Source organism: Podarcis melisellensis, assembly GCF_964234715.1.
Source record: "Podarcis melisellensis genome assembly, chromosome: 1".
Taxonomy (NCBI): Eukaryota; Metazoa; Chordata; class Lepidosauria; order Squamata; family Lacertidae; genus Podarcis; species Podarcis melisellensis.
The window spans coordinates 12,406,171-12,423,074 of NC_138528.1; the positions used below are offsets into that span (position 1 = coordinate 12,406,171).

The 16,904-nt window shown below is 44.7% G+C and overlaps 1 protein-coding gene across 4 annotated transcripts in view; it reads right to left on the reverse strand.

The window, feature by feature from the left end:
* Positions 1-10,133: 10,133 nt before the first annotated feature.
* The window catches only part of INF2 (inverted formin 2), a 77,601-nt gene continuing 70,830 nt past the window's right edge, over positions 10,134-16,904 (reverse strand). For 2 of the 4 annotated variants that reach the window (XM_081909237.1, XM_081909235.1), the window contains exons 22-23: positions 16,450-16,527; positions 10,134-13,603 (exon numbers count right to left, since the gene is read on the reverse strand). In XM_081909237.1, the coding sequence (XP_081765363.1) occupies positions 16,451-16,527 (77 nt within the window). In that variant the 3' untranslated portion in view covers positions 10,134-13,603; position 16,450. The remainder of the gene's footprint in view (positions 13,604-16,449; positions 16,528-16,904) is intronic. The other 2 variants (XM_081909236.1, XM_081909238.1) reach the window with 2 other exon arrangements.

The window sequence follows — 16,904 nt, forward strand, 5'->3', positions numbered from 1 at the left end:
TGTCTCTGGCCTGAAATAAACCAGGACCTTTAAAATCAGGATTTGAAAATAAAATAAAGAAAATAAACATTCCTTTTTGCATAGACTCATTATTTGACAAATGGGAAGAATCCTATTTTTCTCAGCAGAGGTGGCTGCTGCCTATTATGGTGACAGGGTAGAAAGTGGGGAGGCCAGCCCTAGGTCCAAGACCTGAAGTTGATTCCCAACTCTCTATGAAGCGAACCATGTCACCTTGGACTTCAGCCCATTTTGCAGTGTTCTCATGAGGCTTGGAACTGTGCTTTCTTTTCTTTTCCCCCAATTTATTCATTTTATAATACAAATAAAAAACACAAACAGAAAAGACAAAAAATTCTTGTCATATCCTTATTTTTCTAAACATTGTTAAGTGGGCTTCCCCAAGTCCCACCTATCTGATTTTCATTTTACTTCATCTTTAGCAGTTTACATATATCATAATTTCTAACCAGCTCCTTTTTTTAAAATCACACTTAAAATAACTTCACATTTTATCACTTACAAATAATACTATTTTAAAATACCCTATCTTCTACTTCTAACCCTACAGCCTATATCCACTTCCAAAGCTATTCTAAGATTTAAATATTAACATATATTTTTTCAAATATTCCTGAAACTGAGTATGATACATTTTTGCTAACTTCACTGGTGTTAAATACCATCTGTACATCATTTTCATCAAATTTTCTCTTAATACATTACAAGCTGTAAATTTGAATCCCTTTTTCCACAATTTCTCCCAATCCAGCATCATGATATTGTGCCCCACATTCCTTGGAACTGCGCTTTCTAGGCATGGGATGAGTGCAAGCCCGGATGAGCCCCACGTCGCTCTGATGGAGCAGGGCCCCAAACAGCTGAGTGTAAAACTCTTTTCCTACTTACCTATATTAGATGCTGCTGAGAGCCTGATCTCAGCAGAATTCAGCGATGATGAAAATACAAGTAGACTGGTTTACTGGAAGATGTTGGCCGCCCTATTCCATTATTTATAGCATGGCATTTTGTGGCTAAGCGCCAGGGAACAGCAAGAGCTGTAGCGGCAGCATCAATGCGCTTGGGAAAACGTGAGCAGAGTGCGCCCAGAATAAACATGGGTACCTGGTCTAACAACCCAGCAAAGCAGATACACAGAGCAGCAGAACAAGGGCTGTCAAACAGACCACACAGAGCAAGTTTGAAAGGCTGATTTCTATCTTGACAAAGAAAGACTAAACAATTGGAGAGGCAGGTGAGCTCCTGGTACTGTAAAGTTTACCCTGGAATGCTCTTCTGTTTGTTATGGCTGGAGTGCTTGGCTTTGTCCAGAGGAACTTTTAGGCTCCTGCCCAAATATGGTGCCAGTTTCTTAGCTCCCCATCTGTGCCTGGCAGGGGAAGGAAGGAAGGAAGGAAGGAAGGAAGGAAGGAAGGAAGGAAGGAAGGAAGGAAGGAAGGAAGGAAGGAAGGAAGGAAGGAAGGAAAGAAAGAAAGAAAGAAAGAAAGAAAGAAAGAAAGAAAGAAAGAAAGAAAGAAAGAAAGAAAGAAAGAAAGAGGAAAGAACTTGCCAGAGGTGACACCCAACACAGCTTTCTTGCGTTACTTGTGCACATCTGTGGATGTTGTTAAAACTGGATCGAAAGGGAAAGGCAGCCATTGGTATCATACTTGGTTGGCAGATGTCGGAAATGCAGGCGATTTAACCGTCAGTGAAAATGGCCCCAGGGGGAAGAATGCTCCAGAATGATCTTCTATACTGAGATTGTCTTTGGATGCGATCTCACTGCACATCCGAGATGGACGTAAGAAGAGCCTTCTGGATCATGCCAATGGGCCAACTAGCCCAGTATCCTGTTCCCACAGTGGCCAACCAGATGCCCTTGGGAAACCCACAAGTAGGATTTGAGCACAAGGGCCCTGCCCCCTCCTCTAGTTTTCACCAACTGCTTTCAGAAGCATGGTTGCCTCCAACTGTAGTGGCAGAGCCGAGCCATCATGGGTAGTAACCTTCATTAGCCATGAATTTGTCTAATCTTCTTTTAAAGCCATCAAGGTTGGGGAGCCTGTAGCCCTCCATAGGCTGTTGAACTACAGCTCCCATCTATCTCTGGCTGCTGCTTTTGCTGGCTGGGGATGTTGAGAGTTGGAAATCAATAGGACTTCAGTTGGCCTCATGGAGTCCAGTGGGTCTACAGGACATCTAACGCAGGTCACATCCACATGGTACATTTAAAGGCCTATGGCTTCCCCATAAGAATCCTGGGAACCTTGCTTCCATAAGGGTGCTGGGAATTGTAGATTCTTTGGGAAAAGCTATGAGCTGTACAGTCATACCTCATGTTACGTCCGCTTCATGTTACGTTCTTTCAGGATACATCCTGCGGCGACCCGGAAGTACCGGAAAGGGTTACTTCCAGGTTTCGCCACTCGCACATGTGCAGACACGTAAAATGCCATCATGCGCATGTGCAGAAGCGTTGAATCGCAACCTGCACGAATGCAGATGCGCTGCTGCGGGTTGCACTCTTTTCACGCTGCGAACGGGCCTCTGGAACGGATCCCGATCACAACTAGAGGTACGACTGTAAATGTATGGTGTGGTTGTGACCTTCGAGCCCAACCTTATATACATCTTCTCAGAAATGAGTCCACTTGGGTTCAGTGTGGCTTACTTCCTGGTAAGTGGTCAGGATGCAACACCACATCAGTATGCGGATGATACCCAGCTCTACCTCTCTTTTAAATCAGAACCAGTGAGGGCAGTGAAGGTCCTGTGTGAGTGTCTGGAGGCGGTTGGAGGATGGATGGCGGCTAACAGATTGAGGTTGAATCCTGACAAGACAGAAGTACTGTTTTTGGGGGACAGGAGGCGGGCAGGTGTGGAGGATTCCCTGGTCCTGAATGGGGTAACTGTGCCCCTGAAGGACCAGGTGCGCAGCCTGGGAGTCATTTTGGACTCACAGCTGTCCATGGAGGCACAGGTCAAATCTGTGTCCAGGGCAGCTGTTTACCAGCTCCATCTGGTACGCAGGCTGAGACCCTATCTGCCCACAGACTGTCTCGCCAGAGTGGTGCAGGCTCTAGTTATCTCCCGCTTAGACTACTGCAATGCACTCTACATGGGGCTACCTTTGAAGGTGACTCGGAAACTACAACTAATCCAGAATGCGGCAGCTAGACTGGTGACTGGGAGCGGCCGCCGAGACCATATAACACCGGTCTTGAAAGACCTACATTGGCTCCCAGTATGTTTCCGAGCACAATTCAAAGTGTTGGTGCTGACCTTTAAAGCCCTAAACAGCCTCGGTCCAGTATACCTGAAGGAGTGTCTCAGCCCCCATCATTCTGCCCGGACGCTGAGATCCAGCGCTGAGGGCCTTCTGGCGGTTCCCTTGCTGCAAGAAGTGAGGTTACAGGGAACCAGGCAGAGGGCCTTCTCGGGAGTGGCGCCCGCCCTGTGGAACGCCCTTCCAGCAGATGTCAAAGCGATAAACAACTACCTGACATTCAGAAGACATCTTAAGGCAGCCCTGTTCAGGGAAGTTTTTAATGTGTGATATTTTACTGTATTTCTGGTTTTTATGGAAGCCGCCCAGAGTGGCTGGGGAGGCCCAGCCAGATGGGCGGGGTATAAATAATAAATTATTATTATTAAATTATTATTATTATGCAACATTACTTTTCAGATTCAAAAGACAAAGATGGTCCACGAGGATTCTTCAACAACAAACAAGACGTTGACCACACAAGACTGAAATGACAACCCTGCTGTAGTTCAGATGTTTTGTTTTGTAAGGCCAGTCCCATGACACACACACATTTTCAATTCTATTCTGAGGATGGACAACAACCACCACCCACTAATCATGACATGTGAAGAAATTTGGCATGAGGTTTACTTTTATGGAGAAATAACATCTCTCTCTCTTCTTATTATAGTTTTGAAAAAGCTGGCTTTATTTAATACCATACAATGTCCATAATTGTTTGAGCATCAACGTTCTCTGTTCTTGTAAAGATCTTTCATGCTTTTCTTAGAGAATAAAGATCTTCAGCTGGATATCCAACAGCTTTGATGGCATTTCTATCTACTAGTGAAATGACAGGACTATTTCCTGCATTTTTGTAGAGCTGGAAGGGATCCTGAGGGTCAACTAGTCCATCCCCTTACAATGAAGGAATCACAGCTAAAGCATCCATGACAGATGGCCACCCAACCTCTGCTTAAAAACCTCCAAGGAAGGGGAGTCTGCCGCCTCCCAAGGGAGACCGTTTCACTGCTCTTACTGTCAGAAAGTTCTTCCTGATGTTTAGTCAGAATCTCCTTGTAACTTGAAGCCATTGCCTTCAGTCCTACCCTCAAGAGCAGGAGAAAACAAGTGAGCTCCCTCTTCCATGTGACAGCCCTTAGGATAGTTGAAGATGGCTATCCTATTTCCTCTCAGTCTCCTCCTTTCCAGGATAAACATACCCAGAACCTTCAACTGTTCCTTATAAGGCTTGGTTTCCAGACCCTTGATGATCTTGGTTGCCCTTTTCTGCACACATTTCAGTAGAGGGCAGAAGCAAGGTCAGGGCAGTGTAGACACACCAGCAGAAACAATGGATGAGCTCTACCAGTGCATCCCCACAGCCCTGATCCCTGCTGCCACACTGCCTCTCCCCCCCCCTTGTTGCCATTACGGATGGCTGGACTAGCATCCTAAATGGCTGTGGTCCAGTATACCTGAAGAAGCGTCTCCACCACCATCATTCTGCCCGGAAACTGAGGTCCATCTCTGAGGGCCTTCTGGCGGTTCCCTTGCTGCGAGAAGCCAAGTTACAGGGAACCAGGCAGAGGGCCTTTTTGGTAGTGGCACCCACCCTGTGGAATGCCCTCCCACCAGATGTCAAAGAGAAAAACAACTAGCAGACTTTTAGAAGACAACTGAAGGCAGCCCTGTTTAGGGAAGCTTTTAATGTTTAATAGGTTATTGTATTTTAATATTCTGCTGAAAGCCGCCCAGAGTGGCTGGGGAAACCCAGCCAGATGGACAGGGTATAAATTAATAATAATAATAATAATAATAATAATAATAATAATAATCTGACCTCAGCACCAGAGAGAGGACAGCATCCTGACATCTCACCGCTCTAGCTAATGCCTGCTTGCTACTCACCCAAATACCACTCATGGCATCTCATGAGCAGAGTGACACATGTGCATGCTGTAAGCTGAAGTATGTGGCCTGTGTCTTCTGCCTCCTTGTTGGCTGATAGATGCCTGGCAGGCAGGTGACCAGGCTAGCCCAGGCCAGCAAAAAACAAGCATTGCAGACTGGGGGAGAAATTGGCTCGACTTCACCTTTTAACACGAGTCTTCCTCATTTGCAATGCCCTAAACACTGTGGGAATTGAATTGCAGAAACCTGCACTTCTGAGTTTTGCAGTGCCATTCCCCAACCAAAAGAAAATATGTTCAGAATGTACCTATTAGGGGGGAAAGTGTCCATTAAATGCATATATTAGTGAAAATGACATTGCATATCTTATATCCATTTCGGAGAACTGTGTTTCAATATGTGATATTTGACAGTTTGTTCTCTGTGGCGCTTGACCACAGGCAAAATACGAAATGACATTTAGAGCCGACAGCTGAGATGCAGCCATATTTAATGGACCTGACAATTACTGATGCAACATTTTGCAACATTCTTAATATTTTGTAGCTGAAATGCTAAGGCATTTTAACAGGATTTGACAACTGACAGCTTATTTTCATACTTGGCACCTGCCAGCATCAAAGCAAGAAATGCCGACAAGTCTAAAGCACTAACGTTTCCAAGTTTCAGGTAGAATTTTACCCCCAATTCAAATTTGAAATTCTGCATGCAAACTCTTCATAGCAAAATTTGAAATGTGTTCATTTCAACTCGCTGTTGGGTCATAACACGGGGGGGGGGGGGAGAGATCTGGATCAGCCTCGTTGTTAATATCGTTATTTTATTATTTATACCCTGCCCATTTTAATGTGAACCAAAGTCATTTGCACTTCTGGAAATAATATGCAAAATGAAACACAGATACCCTTCAAATTTTTCACTTCTCCAAAGTTTGTGAGGCTCTTTTCCAGCCATATGTATATTACGGGACACAGTGTGTGTAAAATGCATATATTTGTGAAAATAACCACATAGAAGTTATACATTAGATTAGTGAAAAATCTAAAAATGCATTTTGGGAAAAATGGCTTGACAAATTTTGCAACAAATTCTTGTTTTTTTTTTTAAAAAAGGAATTTGGAACGTCGCTTTGCTCCTCTCTCCCATGAACTGTCCACTGGTCACTTAAGTAGGAAGGTGCTGATGCACAAACCTCGCACAGAGAGAGGAAAAACGGGGAGGATTGTCTTGCAAAGGGTGAGCATTAGGCCAAAATTTCATTTCAGCCAGTGTGGTGTTGAGAAGCAGCGCAGAGCAGTTTAACTAAGACGGGAGGATTTTTTTTTAAAAGGTAAAGGACCCCTGACCGTTAAGTCCAATCACAGACGACTCTGGGGTTTGCGTTGCTCATCTTGCTTTACTGGCTGAGGCAGCTGGCATTTGTCCGCAGACAGCTTCCGGGTCATGTGTCCAGCATGACAAAGCCGCTTCTGGCAAAACCAGAGCAGCACACAGAAACGCTATTTACCTTCCCGCCGGAGTGGTACCTATTTATCTGCTTGCATTTTTGGCGTGCTTTCAAACTGCTAGGTTGGCAGGAGCTGGGGCAGAGCAACGGGTGTTCACCCCATCGTGGGGATTCAAACCACCGACCATCCGATTGGCAAGCCCAAGAGGCTCAGGGGTTTAGACCACAGCACCTTAAATCTGTGGGGAAGATTAGGGAGGCAGGAGAGGATATATTATTTAATGATATCCTTCCTAACTTGCACTAGCAAGATCCATATTCTGGCAGAGTCCCCTTTTTTAAATTATGCAGCGATCAGCTCGTTGCTGACTCATCTGAGTCTTACTATTAAAGATTCCTTCGTGGTAAAATCCCTTCTAATCCCTCTTAAAACGAATAAACACAAGAATCTGATTAACGTTAATATAAAGTAGTTTACTTACAGATTCATTCAGGTTCACAAACATATCCCTGAAGGCAGGCTTAGGTTACATAACTACTATAACTATTCCTTAAAGGTCTGTATACTTAAAGCTATGGTTTTCCCAATAGTGATGTATGGAAGTGAGAGGTGGACCATAAAGAAGGCTGATCACCGAAGAATTGATGCTTTTGAATTATGGTGCTGGAGGAGACTCTTGAGAGTCCCATGGACTGCAAGAAGATCAAACCTATCCATTCTTAAGGAAATCAGCGCTGAGTGCTCACTGGAAGGACAGACTGTGAAGCTGAGGCTCCAATACTTTGGCCACCTCATGAGAAGAGAAGACTCCCTGGAAAAGACCCTGATGTTGGGAAAGACGGAGGGCACAAGGAGAAGGGGACGACAGAGGATGAGATGGTTGGACAGTGTTCCTGAAGCTACTAGCATGAGTTTGACCAAACTGCAGGAGGCAGTGGAAGACAGGAGTGCCTGGCATGCTCTGGTCCATGGAGTCACGAAGAATCAGACACGACTAAACGACTAAACAACAGCAACATTCCTTAAAGAAGTTAATCCCAAGTGACTGTGACTAAGCAGTCACTTCTCCAAACACACAGCAACATACAAAATGGAGAACACACACTGATCAGAACATGGAGGCCTTGTGCTCCTCCATGCTGGTACAACAGACCACACCCTCTTCAAGTCTGTCCCAGCTCAGGAGGAAACAGGAAGTCTTCTCCTGAGTGGTACAAAACATCCCCTAACATGTCGACTGAAGGAATGTTATACTTGACTGCAGTTTTACATCCCACAAAATCCCCACTTGGCCATGATGCTTCTCTGGGGTGACCTTGGGGCTAGTCACTGTCTCTCAGCATGACCTACCTCAAAGGGTTGGTGTGAGGATAAAATGGGCGGAGGGGGAAGAACCACATATGCTGTCTTGAAGGCGAGCTATAAGTACAGTAAATCCATTAATCGATCCATACATAAGTAAACTCCATTTATGTTGACTTGCAGCATGGGACAAAAAATAAATAGTCAGCTGCTCACTCGAGGGAAGATGGAGCCACCTGCTGGGCAAATTGTATTATCTGTATAACATACTTCATATAGAATATGCCTGGTTTTCTTCCAGATGTTTGTTCTCCTGTTGGTTAATTGTGGCGTTGGCGGCGGCGGTGGGGGGCACGAAAGCTGAATTAAACTAAACACCTAGATCTCCAGAGGCTGCATAATCTTGATTTTAAGAGTTTTATAAATGAAGCTACGTTATGGATGCAAGTGAGGTGGTGGTCGGAGGAGAGCTGAATTGAAAAGCTTACCAAAAAATGTAGTGTGATAAAACAGGACTGCCATGGATTTCGCTACTAAAATGAGTCTCTTGAAAGGTTGCAGACTTTGGCTCGGCAGAGGAACGTTCGCCCAGAATTGCTGAATTATGCGCTAGGAAAAGGGATGCTACGTTGAACGCTCTAGAACCTAAGATGCCTCAAACTTGCCGCTTGTTCAGATCACTTTCCTGCTCTCCAGGGCCTAAGTGTTGGACCTGTATATACTGACAGGCATCCTCTTTGACTCAGGGCCAGAAAAACAGTTGTTAGTGTGGGGGTCCACACCCTCCAGAGAGCCACCTGCAGCCTAGGCAACCCCCTTGACTCCACTGCCCATGAGCTAGGAGTGGGCTGTCCTTTCTTGAAGACATGGGCTGAGTCTTACCTGAAATTTATGAGATGGCTGAGGGTTTGTTTGTTTTTGCTCTGCTTTTTAACATCTCTGGCACCCTCCCAGGAGTGATGTGATATCATATTGCATGATGCCGCTCTGAAGACCTTCTGAGATGTGTGTCTGTGTGTGTATAGAATTTGCTTTCTGGCTTCTAACGGTGACATAGCTACAGTTTCACTTACAAACTGCTTAGTGTGTGGTTTGAGTCAGCAGCATGGAAACATTCTGTGTAAAAAACAAACCAGTGCGTTGTGGTGATCAGAGCGCTGTTCTAGGATGTGGGAGACCTGGGTTCAAATTTTCACTCGGCCGTGAAGCTCACCTTGGGAATGTCACTGCTTCTCAACCTAACCTACCTCAAAGGGGTGTTGTGAGGCTAATATGGAGAGGGGGAAGAATCCTTATCATGCCACCTTATCATAGAATCGTAAAGATGGAAGGGACCCCGAGGGTCATCTAGCCCAACCCCTTGCAATGCAGGAATCTCAACTAACGCATCCATGACAGATGGCCATCCAACCTCTGCTCATTGGAGGAAAAGGTCAGATATAATCACAAAAATAAATAAAATAACATTGAGTCACTGGCCTAGAGGGTGGGTTAGGCACTTTATTGTACGTCTCTCCTAATGTAAAGGTAAAGGGACCCCTGACCATTAGGTCCAGTCGTGACCGATTCTGGGGTTGTGGCACTCATCTCACTTTACTGGCCAAGGGAGCCGGCGTACAGCTTCTGAGTCATGTGGCCAGCATGACTAAGCCGCTTCTGGCGAACCAGAGCAGTGCACGGAAACACCGTTTACCTTCCCGCCAGAGCAATACCTATTTCTCTACTTGCACTTTGACGTGTTTTCAAACTGCTAAGTTGGCAGGAGCAGGGACCAGGCAACGGGAGCTCACCCTGTCGCAGGGATTTGAACCGCCGACCTTCTGATCAGCAAGTCCTAGGCTCTGTGGTTTAACTGTGTCTCTCTCCTAATGCACACATTTTAAATTTAGTATTTCTGCAAATGCCACATGGGTTTTGACACACTTGGAGCAAAAATCTCAATCTCACGAATTCGGAAGCAAGTAGCTCTGAATGCAAATGGGTCTTACTCTCAAGATGCAGGACTTCAACTGGGAAGAGAAGAAGCCACGTTGTGAGTGGTGTTTGATGGACCTGGAGGGGTTGGCAGATCATCACAATTCTGCACATTCTAGCACTTTTCATATTTTCATTTTTGTGTGTGCCACTTTGGGTTCTGTTTTGGGGAACCCTAAAATATAACAAACCATAATTCTCATGCAACTTTTTTTCAATTAAAAAAAGAGGCAGACTTAGAGGTGTATATTTAATATAAGCCAGTTTATTGCACTGAGGAAGTAGGCATATACAGAGAGTTGGAGAAGTTACGTTGTGAAATCATCATTAGTCCACCCAGAGCTGGACAAGGCTGCCCTCTTCCTTAAAAAACCAAGGCTTTCTACCAAAGTCCCACTGAATTCCTGCTTCTTCCATCTTGGGTTGGTGGAGGGACAGTAACACTGTACAGAAACAGGAAGTGTGGCAGGTGCAACCTGGAACGCAGGGATGTTTGACTGCAGCTACACTCTGTTCCACTCAATTGAAGGTACAGGAGTCCATCCCTCTTTGCATCTGGTTACCCTAGAGGAGAGCAGCAGCGGCGAAACCCACTACCTTATATTGAACCAGACCATTCATCCATCTAGCTCAGTATTGTCTTCTCTTCCTGGTAGTGGCTTTTCTGGGGTCTCTGGCAGGTGACACCCCCAACTCTACTTGGAGAGGCTGGGAACGAACCTAGAAACCTCTGCATGCCAGACAGATGGTCTACCACTGAGTATCGGTCTTCCCTCAATCCAGCCCCACAGCTCCCTATTGTCTATGCATTTGTTTGGTCCATGAGTTTGGTCTGGTGCTCTGTTGTTTGCCTGAAATGTGTCCCTTTCTGCTCACTATGCCTTGCAGAGATCAAGCCCTGACCTACTTTTTTGGGTTTTGCCTAGGTGGTTGGCCACAGGGAGATAAACGCCTAGCTGTTCCAAGGTTAGGTCAGGGCTAGATAACAGGACTTGGCAAACAAAACCACCTCCAAATATGACATGCACAATCAGTTTTAAGGTGCCCTAAGTATTCTCGTGATCTTTTCGACAAAATGAAATCCTGTGATCACCCAAAAAGAAATGGTCAGAAGTGGGTGCCCTCCGAGTCAGTGTTAGGCAAATTAAGCCACCATACGACACCCATCTCAGTTCAGCAGAGCGTCTAGCCTCTTGTAAGTCATTAACAAGAACGTGTGCAATTAATATTGTTACTAAGCTCAGCATATAAAATTATTTCCATACTTTCAACGTAATATTTCAATGTCACCTGGGTAAAATATACAGAAGGAGGCAGCTATGTACATATCCAACAGAAATAAACCATGACGTAAATCACTTCTTAGGATAGATTATGTAAGGTTCCAATTAGTGAACACCAAAAGGTTTTAAGTTCATTAAAGCCACATAGCCTGTACAGAATCCCTCGAGTTCAGGCAGTGAAAAACAACAACAACCCCAAACAAAGCAGGTTTTGAAATCCAGAGGTTTCTCATGGAAAAGTTTTGAGTGAAAAGCTTTTAGGGAGCTAAGGATGTTAATACTTTGGCAAGTGTTTTTTCTGGCAAAGACACACAGAGTTGTGGGGCGCAGGGTTCGTGCGTTCCTGAGCTGAAGGCAGGAAAAAAGTTAGGACACCCTCCCAGTCAAGAGTGCAGCTGATTCAGGCTGGATCTACACTGACCTGTTTAATGTTATTAGAATGATATATCATTCCAAAACATCACAGGGCATTCTGGCAATTTAAAAGCATTGTTTTCTCCGTAAAAATGCTGTTTCCCTACTGCCAGTTCCTGGTTGCTCTGCAGCGCCCTCTTGTGCCACATTTTAATAATGCATTATGAACGTTAAAAGTAGGATACAATGTGTCCACCCTTCCTTAACTTTATAAACCATGAGTTTAGATCCATCCTGTGTGAGGCAGAAGTGACTATTACCACTTCAGGCTGCAGGAAGGGGGTGGTCGTAGCTTTTGAGCGGACTTCAGTTTATAGCAACTAGCTTATCTAGAGAAAAGGGCTTTAGCCGGGTCTGTTGTGTTAGCTTCCGACTTTCAGGGATTTCTCTCTTTTTAAAAATAATAATAATCCAAGCCTGCATTCAAAACAGCCACTCCCCAGGGGGAAGGAGATTTAGCCCAGCCAGCTGTGCTAGTTTTCTACTTCCAGGGATTTTAAAAAATAATATATATAAGGCAGCATCCAAAAACATCACCTTGTTCTGATGTCATGCAACCCCATTTTATCTCTTTAGGACCTGACCACTTCATTCAGAGGCCTGCGTAGACTGGGCTTTTTGTCTGAAGTAATTGGAACATAAGAAGATCCTTGCCTGATCAGACTAAGCCCAGGATCCTGTTCTCACAGCGGCCAACATGACGCTGATGGGAAACCCGCAAGCAGGACTTGAGGACAGCTCTCTCCCTGCTTGTGATTCCCATCAACAGTGGAGGCAGAAGATAGCCATTGTGCCTAGTAGCCACTGATGGACTTATTGTCCATGGAGATGGAACACTATGTCGGGATCTGGTGGAGCTAGTATGTCTCTGTGCAGCTGTCGTGTTGGAAGCAGGCTATCAAAGCCACATACTGGAGTATATTCCTGGCAGTAAAGTATTCTTAAGTCTCTGGACTCGTCCTGCCCATCCAGGCTGTGCACAGAAGGGCTATAAATGGTTTCCTGTTGGAGCTGATTGAACAACAAGGTCTTCCTGGCTCTAAAGTGTTTCTGTGCATTCCTGGGCTTCAACTCCCTGCTGACCTGTGGTAGCTGCCCATGGCTAGTCATTGACACAGCAGATGATGTGCTTGATGCATAAATGCTGGGAGTTTATGCAAAATAGGTCTGCATGGATAGTGTCATTCTAACGTTTAGTCACTAGGTGGCACTAGATCTAGTTGTATCTGAGTGGAGTCAGGCACTTCCTTTTGCAGTTCTGTTCTTGCTTAAAAATCAATGAAGTTCTTGTTTAGCTTCCTGACTTTGGGTTCTCTAAGGCTTCCATGACAAGGTATACAGTATATCAGTGCTATTACCTAAAATGGGAACTGTGTATTATTTGGTACGTTTACAAGTTTGAAAGAGTAAGCTTTGAGAAAAAGATCTTGGGATTTCCTGTTCGCCTTCCTGCACAACTTGCTTGCTTGAGTCTGGTGAGGCCTTATAGCATTGCCAAATTTGTTATTTCAGTTGGAACAGGAGCGTGGGTCTTTGTAGGAACAGACACAGCAGAGCATTTGCATTTCATGTAACAACAGTAACAAACAACAAACAACAACACAACCTTGGTCCCGCATATCTTTCAATGGCCAGCGCCCATTTATACAGTCATTTAATGGAAGCACTTCCAATAGGAAGTTGACAGTGTTGGCTTAAATTATCCCTGCCATTGGGTCCTAGAGGTCTGCCCCGGCTTCGATCTGTGAGTTGCCCAGAGTGGTTCATCCAGTGTGGCACTGACTAGAGGCCTGTTGCAACAGCATGAAACCAGGAGGGAGTTTGTATAGAATTAGAACTTTGCATAAGGCACGTATGTTTGGAAATCTCTTGCATCTGGGTGCTACCTATTACATACCCACCGTCACCCTAGGAGAAAAAAACAAGCCCACCTCTACCCTTGTTACCATGGCTACCTTCCATAGCATATGTTACTGAAGAATGTGCTTCTTTTTATTTTTTCTGTCTCGCTGCGCCACCTGCAAAGGAAAGGACACATCAATTTCCTTAGTGCCATTTTGAAGCAAAGGGCTTCCTTAATTTGGAGGATCATGTATGATCTCTGTCCGCGCTGCAATCTGTTTAGCTCTAACACTGGTGCAGCTTCATGTGCCATTTTTTTCCTGGGGAGATGGCCGAGAGTTTTAGCAGTCTACAAACCTCCCAAGTTGAAAGGGATAATGAAATTTGAGAGTGCCACTTTGGTTCTATGTTGGGGGAGAGGGAGCAGTTTATAAATATTGCAGATAACTGAATTTTTTGCCTTGACTTGCGTTTTCAAGTAAATGCATTACTGGGAGGTGTGGAATGAAAATGTCTACAACAGCCTCCAACAGAAACAGTTTGCATGTTCGCCAAAGTCACTATGCGTATAAAGGCTATATTGACAGCATAGCTATTAAGATGAACATTTTATAACTTCTTTTAAAAACTGTACTTGAGCTTCTTGATTTTTGTTCATCTTCATGGACTGATTGGAAGATTTCCCTTTTTTGCAGGGTGTGTGATTGAGAATAGGGAACTCTGAATAGGATATCTACTGAACAAAGTGCTCTTATGGAAAAAGACTGGCCATTTGTGGACAATTATTGGGATCTCTTGGGATGTTCCATATCGTTTCCAGGACGGGTATTTATAGAGTTAGCTGGGTAAGTGTGTGGGAATGGAAGGCCTGGTAAAACAAACAGACTGGTCATGTAACAAGGCGTTTAGAGATCACATGTCATTGGTTCATTGGGTTATGTTATGGTGGCTTGCAATCAGAAGGCAAAGGAGGAGTAACTATGCAATTTCAGGATATTCTTCTTCTTCTTTCTTGACACTTTGTCCTCCCCAAACTTCTACCCTCCAGGCATGTTGGACTACAACATCCATTGTGCCTGACAACGGACCATGCTTGCTGGAAGTGATGGGACTTGGAGTGCGGCAACATCTAAAAGGCCACAGATGGGGGGGGAATGCCTGCTTTACACCACCGAAGGCAAAATCTGAGTGGAGTCTCAGTGAGCAATGGAAGAACTGAAGAGTCCTTTGGCTATCCAACAACAGCGCAAACCCACCATCAGATTATCAGGACTTTGATCCAGATTTATGTCACAGCTCCAGTGAACAGAGGAGTCTTTGGTGGTGGTGGGTTGGTGACTCACAGATACGCCCAGTGCTTTTTTTCTGGGGGCGACGCAGGGTTACGCATACCCCTAAACATTTTGTGAATCTTTGTACTTTTGTCCATTTATCCTTGGTTTTCAAACGGCCTAGTTCTCAAACGTTTTGGCTCCCGAATGCCGCAAACCTGGAAGTGACGTCCGATGGGGCTTCCGATTGGCTACAAGAGCTTCCTACAGCCAATAGCCGCGCTTTATATTCTGAACGTTTTGAAAATTGAATGGACTTCTGGAACGGATTCCGTTCAACTTCCAAGGTATGTCTGTACTGGATTTATTTTTCCCAATTTGAACTATAAAATGATGATTTTCTTGAGTCAAAATGAGAGTATCACTAAACATTTATTTATTTTTTTAGAAAAAAAGCACTGGATACGCCTGTCTGTGCACTGTGACCCTGCTGTTTGGAATAGGGTGGCCATGTGTCCTATTTCACAGAGGACAGTCCTCTATTTTAAAGACCCCTTTAAATGCAACCCTAAGAAGGCAGAGCAGGTGGGCCATGAAGCTGCTCCTCAAAAACACCTTGTAAACCTGTGGGTAAGGACTGTCTTGTTTTGATTCAACCATATATCTAATATTATACTTAATGTATATATACTATTGTGTTTTATGTGTTCTGTTTTCTTCCTACCTTCTCTACTGGCTATTGACCAATGTGCATTTTGAATTAGGAATCTTTAGTTTGAGATAACCACATTGGTCCAAGTTAAGGGGTTGCAAACATGAGAAGTGGTTTCAACCTGCCAAAGCACTGTGTGAACAATAAGAGTTATATTACTAAAGGTGAAGGACCCCTGGATGGTTAAGTCCAGTCAAAAGTGACTATGAGGTTGTGGCGCTCATCTCGCTTTTAGGCTGAGGGAGCCGGCGTTTGTCCACAGACAGCTTTCTGGGTCATGTGGCCAGCATGGCTAAACCTCTTCTGGTGCAATGGAACACTGTGACGGAAACCAGAGCGCATGGAAATGCCATTTACCTTCCCGCCACAGCGGTACCTATTTATCTACTTGCACTGGCGTGCTTTTGAATTGCTAGGTTGGCAGGAGCTGGGACGGAGCAATGGAAGCTCACTCCGTTGCAGGGATTTGAACCGCCAACCTTCGGATCGGCAAGTCCAAGAGGCTCAGTGGTTGAGACCACAGCGCCACCCGTGTCCCTAGAGTTATATTACTATAGCGTTTCAGCAATGGAGTGGGCCCGGTGTGTAGAATGGTTTGGGCCGAAATCTTCACTCAAAGCTCTATTTTGCCATGAAAGAAGGAGAACATAACTGAAATTGCATTTTTACAGGATTTTAAGGTATGGAAAACAGAAATCAAGACGAAAAGGACACCTGTAATCCCCACACGCCTGACAACATTAAACGATTCAACAGGAGACGAAAATTTTCCTGTGAGGAAACGGTGATTGGCTTGACACAAAAAAAGGTAAGACCTTGGACCCAATCCTGAGCAACTAGGAGTCTTGCTAGTGACTCCAGTAGCTACAGAGATTGGACCCGGATGGCAAAATTACACACACGAAAAGAATATAGCGCATATAATTAGCCATTACAGAGGCAGAAGCACAGCTTTACGTGGCAATGATCATTAGGCATGGGAAGTCCCAAACGCGACGGTTAGTTCACATAGAGAAGCTGCCCCCGGTGGTTTACATACCTCACTGCAACTCACAACCTCTTTTTGCTTTATTATCTCCAGTATCAACCATCGCTTTTAAATCAGTGTCAACCACTGCTTTCAAATAAAAGAGAGACGCTGAATGTAGCCAGGTGATTAGCAATACCAAAACTGTTAACAACAGGGCCATTCGGGCCGAAAGTCAGCGGGATGTCACAGAGAAGTCGCTCGATTAAAGACGTCTTAGCCGGTTAACCTCGGGAGCTTTAGTTGATCAGTCATAATTAATTAACTGATGACGCTTGCATACAAGTTAAGCAAGAGCTCTGAAGCAGAAAGGCAGACGTCCATCTATTATTATTTTTTTGTAAGATGGATGTGTGCATTTGCAAGGAATGAAAATGCAGAAGTCCAGCTGCAGGACATTGTAATTATTCTCTTGGAGGTTCAATAACTATTGTCAATGCCTACCAGCTGCAATAGTTATGATCTGC